This window comes from Corvus moneduloides, chromosome 3, assembly GCF_009650955.1.
Source record: "Corvus moneduloides isolate bCorMon1 chromosome 3, bCorMon1.pri, whole genome shotgun sequence".
Taxonomy (NCBI): domain Eukaryota; kingdom Metazoa; phylum Chordata; class Aves; order Passeriformes; family Corvidae; genus Corvus; species Corvus moneduloides.
In genome coordinates this window covers 1,235,931-1,246,348 of record NC_045478.1, presented here as the reverse complement: position 1 = coordinate 1,246,348, position 10,418 = coordinate 1,235,931, and the positions used below count along the sequence as shown (strand labels likewise).

Below are 10,418 nucleotides of genomic sequence, written 5' to 3'. Positions count from 1 at the left end.
ATGATGTCATGGGGGGCGCTGGGGACCCCCCGCCCGGGATGCTCCAAAGCCGCGTTAAAGGAGCCGGGAGAGCGCCAGGAGCAGCGCGACCACGGCCGTGGGTGAGTCCGGCGGGCTCCGCTGGAATTTTGGGGGGAATTTTTGGGGAATTCTGGCGGGTTCGGTTCACGGCAGGAGGGCTCGGATGGATTTGAGGGTGGTGGTGGTTGATGGATGGGAGTGGGGTTTGTAGGGGGGAAAAGGTTTTGGGGAGGGGGGGTTTCGCTCTGGATGTCGCGGTGGGGTCGTGGCCACTCTTTTGTCCCCCTGGACACCCCGAGGTGTCCCCATCCCTTTTGGGGTGCTCGTCCCGCTCTTCCCGGGGCGTTTTCCAGCCACCTGGAATTCGCCCTTATCCCGTTCCTGCTGGAGACCTCCCCCGCCCCATCCTCATCCTCATCCTCGGCTGCCGCCCCCAATTTGGGATGGGGGATCAGCGTCCTCGGGGGGGCTCCGCATCCCCAGAACTCCCCAGGGATCCTCACCCCCAGCATTCCCAGAATTCCTAGAATTTTCCTGGGATCCGCATCCCCCACCCCCAGAATTCTTGGGGGACCCGCCCCCCCCCCGCCTTCCCAGTAACCTCTGGGACCCCCACTCCAGCATCCCTGGGGGACCCGCACCCCCCGAAATCCCGGGATTCTGCACCCTCAAAACCCTCGGGGGACTCGAACCCCTCGAAATCCCGGGATTCTGCACCCTCAAAACCCGAACCCCCCGAAATCCCAGGATTTCTGCCCCCCAGCATCCTCGGAGACCCGAATTCCCGGGGCGGACCTGCTCCCTCTGCATTCCCGGGATCCCGCCCTCCCCTCCCAGCCCGAATTTTTGGGAGACACTCACCCCGTTATCCTGGGAGGACCTCCAGCATTCCCGGGATTTTGCTACCCCCGCGCCCCTGGGAACCCCTCGGGAGCTGCGCGGCCGCACCCAGAGCCCCCCAAAAATGTGGGAGAGAAGCCCCCCCCGAGGGCAGGACCCGAATTCCCGCTGGTGGCAGCAGCCGCTGGAATTTTTATTCCAGGGAAAGGGAAAAAGCCAGGGGGAGGGAGGGAGGGAGAAGGCGCTGCCATCCCGCTTTTCCCCCTCTGGAGCCTCCCAAGCTTCCAGGAGGGAATGGGAAGCCCCCGCATCCCCTTCCCATTTTTCCATCCCCTCCTTCCATCGCCGGCTGCTTTTTCCAGGGAAAAAAATGGGAGATGGGAGGGGGCTTTCCCTTGGAATTCAGGCTGGGAAAAGGGGGTGCAGCCCTTCGGGGGGTGGATCGGGATCCCTCTCCCTGCCACGTGCGCCTGGCCGAGAATGGGATCGCGTGGTCGGGAATGGGATCGTGTGATCGAGAATGGGATTGCCTGACTGGAAATGGGATCACCTCAGTGGGATTGGGATCGCGTGGTCGGGAATGGGATCATGTGATCGGGAATGGGATTGCCTGACTGGTAATGGGATCACCTCACCGGCATTGGGATCGCGTGGTCGGGAATGGGATCGTTCCATCTGCGCTGGGATCTGGGGCTGACATCGACAGGTCCCCAACCACGCCCCGTTCCCGTCGGGAATGGGGCAGGGAGAGAATTCCCTCCTCCAAACGCCTGGAAGAGCGTCCCCATCCAGGCAGGAACGGGGCTGGACCACTCCCCTCCCATCCAGCCGTATCCATAGGGATGGATCCCATTTTCCATCCGTTCTGGCTCTGGTGGGCGATCCCTACGTTTTATCCTGTGGGAACGCCACGTGAGGTTTGGGGAATGGGCACGGAATGCCAGCAGATCCCAGGGAAAACCGGGATTTGGGGTGGGAATGCCGGCAGCAGGGAGGCAGGAGTCCGGCAATCACTTCCAGCCGGGTTATCCATCCTCCAGGAACCCTCCAGGAACCCATCGGAGCATCCCCACCCGATCCCGACCGGCCCCGCCCCGGGGGGCACCTGGAATAGGAGATGGTGATCCCAGTTGGATATTCCCACATTTCCTCCCTCTTCCCACTCCCAACAAGCCCTGGAAGCTGTGGCCGGGTTCTTTTTGGGATCCCCGGGGCAGATCCCAGCAGGATTGGGAGGATGAAGGCTGGGATTTCTCGGGATGGGTGGGGCGTGGTGCAGCCCTGGAATGCTCATTCCCTAGGGAGCTGCAGGCATTTAAGGATCCCCGTTTTAAAGGAGGCATTTGGGGATCAAAATCCGGGGAAAATCCCCAAATCCCACTTCATTCCCTGCTTTGGTGCAGCTGGGAAGGGCGTTTCCACCGGGAATGCCACCCAAAACCCCTGGGAAAGAGGAACAGCCTGGATTATCCCGGTTTTCATGATTCCCCATTCCCATTCCGAGCCCTGGGGGTGGGTGTGGTGTCCCGGGAATGCTCCTAAATCCATGGAGACCCCGGGAAGGATCCCAGTGGGATGCGGGAGAGGATCCTGGAGCATCAGTAGGGGCAATTTGAGGACTGGGAATCTCAGGACAGGAGTGGGGGGAACTGGAGGGGGAATTTGGGATAGACCAGGGCTGGGAGGGGTCCAGGTGTGCCCAGGTGTGCCCAGGTGTGCCCAGGTGTGTCCGTGTGTGGCTCCCGGCACGTGTCCTCACACGTGTGGGTTGGGAATACGGAGGTGGGAAGGGCTGCATGTGCCAGGAACATCCCACGGGATGCGTCCGTCATCCCGGTGTGTGCCCGTCCCATCCCATCCCATCCCATCCCATCCCATCATTGCAGCGTGTTCCCATCCCATCATCCCAGTGTGTTCCCATCCTATTCCACTGTGTTCCCATCCCAACATTGTTCCCATTCCATTCCATCACACCAGTGTGTTCCCACTATCCCATTCCATCACACCAGTGTGTTCCCATTATCCCATCCCATCCCCCCAGTGTGTTCCCATCCCATTATCCCGGTGCATTCCCGTCCCATCCCATCATCCCAGTGTGTTGCCATTATCCCATCCCATCCCATTATTCCAGTGTGTTCCTGTCTCATCCCATCATCCCAGTATGTTCCCATTCCATCACATCCCAGTGTGTTCCCATTCCATCACATCCCAGTGTGTTCCCATCCCGTTATCCTGGTGTGTTCCTATCCCATCCCATCCCATCCCATCCCATCCCATTATCCCGGTGTGCTCCCGTCCCATCCCATTATCCCAGTGTGTTCCCATCCCATCACATCCCAGTGTGTTCCCGTCACATCCCAGTGTGTTCCCATCCTATTATCCCACTGTGTTCCTGTCCCATCACACCAATGTGTTCCCATCCTCCCAGTGGGTTCTTATCCCATCCCATCCCATCCCATCCCATCCCATCTGATCCCAACATCCCACCATCCCAGTGTGTTCCCATCCCATCATCCCAGTGTGTTCCCATCCTATTCCCCTGTGTTCCCATTATCCCGTCCCATCCCATCCCAACACTGTTCCTATCCCATTCCATCACACCAGAGTGTTCTCATTACCCCATCCCATTCCCCCGTGTGTTCCCATCCCATCATCCCAGTGTGTTCCCATCCCATCTCATTGTCCCAGTGTGTCCCCATCCCATCCCATCCCATCCCATCCCATCCCATCTCATCCCGTCCCGTCCCATCCCATCCCAGTGTATCCCTATCCCATTATCCCAGTGCATTCCCGTCCCATCCCATAATCCCAGTGTGTTCCCATCCCATTGTCCCAGTGTGTCCCCATCCCATCCCATCCCATCCCATCCCGTCCCATCCCGTCCCATCCCATCCCATCCCATCCCATCCCATCCCATCCCATCCCATCATCCCAGTGTGTTCCCATCCCATCCCATTGTCCCAGTGCATTTCCATCCCATCATTCTGGTGCATTCCCATCCCATCCGATCCCATCATCCCACTGTGCTCCCATCCCATCCCATCCCATCCCATCCCATCATCCCAGTCTGTTCCCATCATCCCATTCCCAGGATCCTGCCACTGACCTGATCCCTTCCTTCCCTCCGCAGGCCCCAGCATCGCTCTTCCTGCAGAATTCCAAGGATTTCCTCGCCATGACTCTGGCCGGTACGACACCCCCACCCTGGCACCCCAAACTGGGCCGGTCCCATCCCAAGGTTTCCTGGGCTCATCCCTGCCCTGGAATGTTCCCGGCATCCCAGTGGTGACAAACTGGGATTGACAGCCCCAGACGATCCCGAGTGCCTCCCGTTTTCCCTTTGCACATCTGGATCCTCAGCTCATCCTGCTTGAAACATCTGGGGCCAGCCACCATTCCCGATCCCACCCCTTCCCTGGAATGTGGAAATCCCCCCATCCCTCTGATCCCAATCCCAACCCTTCCCTGGCACATGGAAGTCCCTCCATTCCTTTTTCCTCCATCCCAAAACTTTCCCTGGCACATGGAAGTCCTCTCACCCTTCTGATCCCAATCCCACTCCTTCCCTGACACATGGAAGTCCCCAATCCCTGTGATCCCAATCCCACTCCTTCCCTGGCACATGGAAGTCCCCAATCCCTGTGATCCCAATCCCAGCCCTTCCCTGGCACATGGAAGTCCCCAATCCCTGTGATCCCGATCCCACCCCTTCCCTAGCACATGGAGCAGCTCCTCCATTCCTTTTACCCAAATCCCCCCCTTTCCCTGGCATATGGAAGTCTCCCCACCCCTCTGACCCCAATCCCAATCCTTCCCTGACACGTGGAAGTCCCCCCACCCCTTTTTCCCCCATCCCAACCCCTTCCCTGGCACATGGAGCCCCCCCATCCCTCTGATCCCGATCCCACCCCTTCCCCAGCGCCTGGAGCCTCCCCATCCCTTCTACCCCAATCCCAGCCCGTTCCCTGTCACATGGAAGTCCCTCCATCCCCTTTTTCCCCAATCCCAACCCCTTCCCTGGCACAAGAACTTTCCCCCATCCCTTTTACCCCAATCCCACCCTTTTCCTGTCGCAGGGCAGTCCCCCATCCCTCTGATCCCAATCCCAGCCTTTTCCTGGCACATGGGAGTCCCTCCATCCCTCTGATCCCAATCCCAGCCTTTTCCTGGCACATGGGAGTCCCTCCATCCCTCTGATCCCAATCCCAGCCTTTTCCTGGCACATGGGAGTCCCTCCATCCCTCTGATCCCAATCCCAACCCCTTCCCTGGCACATGGAGCCCCCCCATCCCTCTGATCCCAATCCCACCCCTTCCCTGGCACATGGAAGTCCCCAATCCCTGTGATCCCAATCCCAGCCCTTCCCTAGCACATGGAAGTCCCCAATCCCTGTGATCCCGATCCCAGCCCTTCCCTGGCACATGGAGCCCCCCCATCCCTCTGATCCCAATCCCACCCCTTCCGCAGCACGTGGAAGTCTCCCCATCCCTTTTTCCCCAATCCCAGCCCATTCCCTGTCACACGGGAGCCCCTCCCCCATCCCTCCGATCCTGATCCCACCCCTTCCCTGACACAGAGCAATCCCCTCATCCCTCTGATCCCGATCCCAATCCCACACATTCCCCAGCACGTGGAAGTCTCTGCATCCGTCTGATCCTGATCCCACCCATTCCCTGACATGGAGCAATCCCCCCATCCCTCTGATCCCAATCCCAAAGCTTTCCTGAGATGTGGCAGCCCCCTCATCCCTCTGATCCCAATCCCAACCACTTGCCTTCCACATGGAGCCCTCCCATCCCTCTGATCCCAATCCCAGCCCTTCCCTGGAATGCGGAGCCCTCCCATCCCTCAGACCCCAGTCCCAAACTCTTCCCTGGCACGGAACCTCTCCCCCATCCCTTTTATCTCAATCCCACCCTTTCCCTGGCACATAAAACCCACTCTGATCCCAATCCCACCCGTTCCCTGACACGGAGCAGGCCCCCATCCCTCTGATCCCAATCCCAACGTCTCTTCCCAGCCTACAAGGAGAAGATGAAGGAGCTGCCCCTCGTCTCCCTGTTCTGCTCCTGTTTCCTGTCGGATCCCCTGAACAAGCCCACCTACACCTACGAAGGTGGGACCCCATTCCCAATCCCACTGCAGCTCTGGGAATTCTGGGATCTCTGGGGGGCTCCAATCCCCCCTCGGCATGAATGGGGTCACCCTCAAACCAAGCGCGGTGGCTCCGGAATTTTCTGGGAATTCAGCAGGAGGATGGGTTGGGGTCTGGAGAGGCTTGGGCAATCCCAGCCCTCGCAGCTCTCCCAGATATTCCCAGCTCGGCCCCATGGATGGGTTGGGATCCAGGGGGGCTCTGGCATCCCTTTATCCCATATCCATATTTTTTGGGACCGGGTGATTTATCCCAATCCATGTCCAGAGGCCACGGAATGGGATGTCCAGCCTTGGAGGGGTCCTCCGGGTTTTCCAGGGGGATCTACTCTGGAAAAGGGATAGCAGTCCCATTCCCAAAGCAGGGAGAGATGGAGACATGGGGACATTCCCAGCCCTCAGCTCTCCCAAATATTCCCAGCTTGGCCCCATGGATAGGTTGGGATCCAGGAGGGCTTCATTCCTTCATCCTGGAATGTGGCCTCCATATTTTTCACCTCCAGGTGATTCATCCCAATCCACATCCAGAGGCGATGGAAGAGCCTTGGGAGGCTCCTCCAGGTTTTCCAGGGGGATCTACACTGGAAAAGGGGTCACAGTCCCATTCCCACTTCCCAAAGCAGGGAGAGATGGAGAGACGGGGACATTCCCAGCCCTCCCAAATATTCCCAGCTCAGCCCCATCCATGGGAATCCTGGAATTTCTACCCCACCCCACCACATCCCCGAACCCCAGGGATGGCGTTTGGGCTAAATTTGGATGAAATTCATGGACACCAGAAAAGGCGGAATCCCACCGTGAGGGCCATGGGTGTGGAATCCCGGGATGGGAATTCCCGGCGCTCATTCCAAGCCCTTTTCCCCACCCAGACACGGTGGACCTGACCTGGTGCGTCATCTCCGACATGGAAGTGATCGAGCTCAACAAACGGACCTCGGGCCAATCCTTCGAGGTCATCCTGAAGCCTCCGTCCTTCGACGGAATTCCGGAATTCAACGCTTCCCTGCCCCGGCGCCGCGACCCTTCCCTGGAGGAGATCCAGAAGAAGCTGGAAGCAGCGGAGGAGAGGAGAAAGGTGGGTGCGACACCCAGTAAATTCCCCCCGTTTTTGGGTTGGGAAGAGGTGGCTTTATCCCGGGAATGTCCCCATGGTGTCCCCAGTACCAGGAGGCGGAGCTGCTGAAGCACCTGGCGGAAAAGCGGGAGCACGAGCGGGAAGTGATCCAGAAGGCCATCGAGGAGAACAACAACTTCATCAAGATGGCCAAGGAGAAGCTGGCGCAGAAGATGGAATCCAACAAGGAAAACCGCGAGGCCCATCTGGCGGCCATGTTGGAGCGCCTCCAGGAGAAGGTGAGAGCCCAGAAAAGAGGGATTGGGATGGGTTGGGATATTCGGGATATTGGGGTGGCACCACCAAAGAGGGGCTCCCGCTTCCATTCCCATCCAGATGCAGCATCCCACTGGGACGGGGGGGTCCTGACCGGGTGGATCCGTAGGCTCGGGAGTGGTCGGAGAGTTGGGATCTGGGTCTTGTCCATGGACAAGCAAAGTCCTTCCTTTTCCCATGTTCCGCTGTGATGGGACACAGAATCCCAGGAATCACAGAATCCCAGGATGGTTGGGTTGGAAGGGACCTTTAGGATCATCCAGTTCCACCCCCACCACCTCCCACTATCCCAGGGTGCTCCAAGCCCTGTCCAACCTTTCCTTGGACTATCCCAAGTTGCTCCAAGCCCTGTCCAACCTTTCCTTAGACACTTCCAGGGATCCAGGGGCAGCCACAGCTTTGCTGGGAATTCCATCCCAGCCACATCCCTGCCCTTGTTCTTTTCCCACCTCCGGGCTGGCGGATCTTCCCGTGGTCCCTTCCCATGGATCCGGCAGCTCCCCAGCTCCGTGCTGGGAGCCATTCCCACCTTTCCAGCCCTCTTCTCTCTCCCGAATCAGGTCTGTTCCCAACCTCCGCATGGAAAATCCCACCCTCACCACCTCCAGCTCCCTCCAAAACATCCGGAGCCCGCCCAGTGCCCTTCTCCGAGCGCCTCCGTTGGGGCAGAGGCGGAGAGCGCCAGATAATGCCGGAAAATCCCAGCTAATCCCAGCTCCATGGGGCTTCCCGGGACGGTTGACGTCTCCCTCGTAGCCAGAGGGCGAGGACAAAGTGTCCCCAAGTGCCACCAGCAGCCCTTAAGTGACCCCAGGGGAGGAGAGGACACTGGTGACCCATCCGTGGCGTCCCTCGGGATGAACCTCGTGCCTTCAACCCCTCCGGAGCCGCTGTCCGTGGGGATCCCGGAACCCTGGAATCCGGCTAACGCGTGTCCCCCCTCCCCCCTCCTCCTCCTTCCCCTCCTCCTTCCCAATCCCGCAGGACAAACACGCGGAAGAAGTGAGGAAAAACAAGGAGCTCAAGGAAGAAGCCTCCAGGTAAAGAGGCGCTGCTGGGACTGACAGCTCCGGGGAGGTGCCGGAGGCTTCCGCAGCTCCAGGTCGGAATGGTGTGGGAATGGTGGACGTTCCTCTGCTTTCTTTGTTCGTGGATGTGCCGAGTCGAGGGGTGAAGCCATCGGAGTCGTCGTTCCGGGGAGGGTGGGGAGGGGAGGGATGAGGGCGGGATTTGGGATGCCCACCCGGGTGGGTCCCGCGCGCCGCCCGTCAGCCAGGTCTGGAGGGGACAGCCGAGGGCTGAGGAGGTGATCCCCAGGAGGAATCCCGGGAATACGGAGTGGGCGGGGAGGGAATTGTGGGAAAATGTGCGTCGTGTGTGACTTTAATTTGGTGCTGGGCAGGCAGGGCGGGCGGGAATCCCACTGGAGTCTTCTCCATCCAATCCCATCCCATCCCATCCCATCCGTGGGCTGCGGCATCTCTTGGTGTCCCTCCCTCCCTTGTTCCCGCCTGGATCTGGGGTCTCTTCCCAGATCCGGCGTTTTTTGCCCTTCCAGCACCGTTTTGGGAAGGGGGAGAAGGCTTCCCCCGTTGGAGGTGGTCGGGGAGTGAAATTCCCTTGCTCCAAAGGTTTTTTCTGGCTGTTGGAGATGCCCAATGATCCTTCCCAAGGGTGACATTGGAAAGCCCCATGAATTCCCAAAGAAACTTTTTTGTAAGAACTTCCCAAAAAATAATCCCGGTGGGAATTCTTGGATGAAATCCCCCTTTCCAGCTGGAAAACCATCGGCTCCCAGCGACGGAGCAGCAGGAGAAACCAGGGTGGGGCTGTGGAGACCACGATGGAAGGGATTGGGGAAAATTCAGGGAAAAATTCGGCGGAGAGGATGGAAAAATTCGGTGGGATGGAGCCCTGTGGAGAACAGGGAAAAATATCCATGGGGAACCCCTTGGGGACAGCGGTGGCACCTCCTGGTGACACCAGGGAGGGTGGAAAACCCCCCACTATTCCAGGAGATGTTTTTTGGGAGCTGCCGTGCAATTCCTGGGGCATCTTTGCCTCCAGGAAGGGCGGGAGAAGGAACACTGGATTTTCCAGGGGGTGGGAATTCCCTCCATTCCCAGTTGCCATCCGGAAGCGTTCCCAGTGCCGTGGGACCCCCAAATCCCAACCCAGATGTGAACAAAGGGTTTGGTCTCCGCTATGGCTGGATGAGACATTCCAAGCTCTGATCCAGGTCCGGAGGGAATCACGGCTTTTTCCCGGTGCCAGGAGGTGCCCGCCCGGATCCCGGAGCCTTGGGAGAATCCTGGGAAGGGGAAAAATGGGACTGGGGACGGATTGTGGCGCGAGCTGTCCTTTTTTTGTACACAACGGATGTAAATAAAACTGCCTTGGCCTTTCCTTTGGTTTCCATGATCCCTACCGTGCTTCCCGTGTGGTTTTTTCAGGATCGAGGCATCCTGGAGTCGGGAAAAGGACGAGAGGGAGGGAATTAGGGTGGGAGGCTGGTCTGTTTTCCCCCCCTTCCCCAAAAACCTGGTGGGATTGGAAGATTTGAGCACTCCAAGCTCATTCCATGAAGTTTTCCCATCCCAGACCTGGCGCAGGGAGTTGGATCCCAATTGCGTCCGTGTGCTGGGAGAGGAGGAAACTGGGAGGGAGCTGGATGAGACCGGATGATCCATCAGAATGTCCATGGAATAGGTGAAAAACATGCATTCCTCAGGGCCAGGAGGAGATCCCGGGAATTCCTGCTCCAGCTCCAAGGAGGAAGCAATGGGAGGATTCTTTTCCAAACTTTGCTCCACCGGAAACCGGCACCAAAATTTAGGAGCGGCATTCCCAAAGGTCCAAAGTGTTCGTTCCTCCTGATCCATCCTCTTTGACCTGGGATAAGGAGATCCCGATCCTGGGAATCTTTGAGGTTGGGTGATTCCCATGGGTGTGGGATCAGACAAATCCTGGGAACAGGTTTGGACTTCCCTACGGATGCGATGGGGATTCCCGT

General features: G+C 58.7%; 1 protein-coding gene across 3 annotated transcripts; it reads left to right on the top strand.

Annotated features, from left to right (window-relative positions):
• Nucleotides 1-8,606, top strand: STMN4 (stathmin 4). Of its 3 annotated transcripts, XM_032103346.1 has the most exons (7): nucleotides 31-101; nucleotides 1,902-1,981; nucleotides 3,992-4,049; nucleotides 5,882-5,977; nucleotides 6,885-7,090; nucleotides 7,177-7,368; nucleotides 7,966-8,383. In XM_032103346.1, exons 2-7 carry the CDS (start codon nucleotides 1,979-1,981, stop codon nucleotides 8,092-8,094), a joined length of 684 nt encoding a protein of 227 aa, XP_031959237.1. In that variant the 5' UTR covers nucleotides 31-101; nucleotides 1,902-1,978; the 3' UTR covers nucleotides 8,095-8,383. The 3 variants fall into 3 exon arrangements, with proteins under 3 accessions (XP_031959235.1, XP_031959236.1, XP_031959237.1); XM_032103344.1 differs by lacking the exon at nucleotides 1,902-1,981 and having other exon boundaries at nucleotides 1-101; XM_032103345.1 differs by lacking the exons at nucleotides 1,902-1,981; nucleotides 7,966-8,383 and adding an exon at nucleotides 8,390-8,606 and having other exon boundaries at nucleotides 3-101.
• Nucleotides 8,607-10,418: the final 1,812 nt, after the last annotated feature.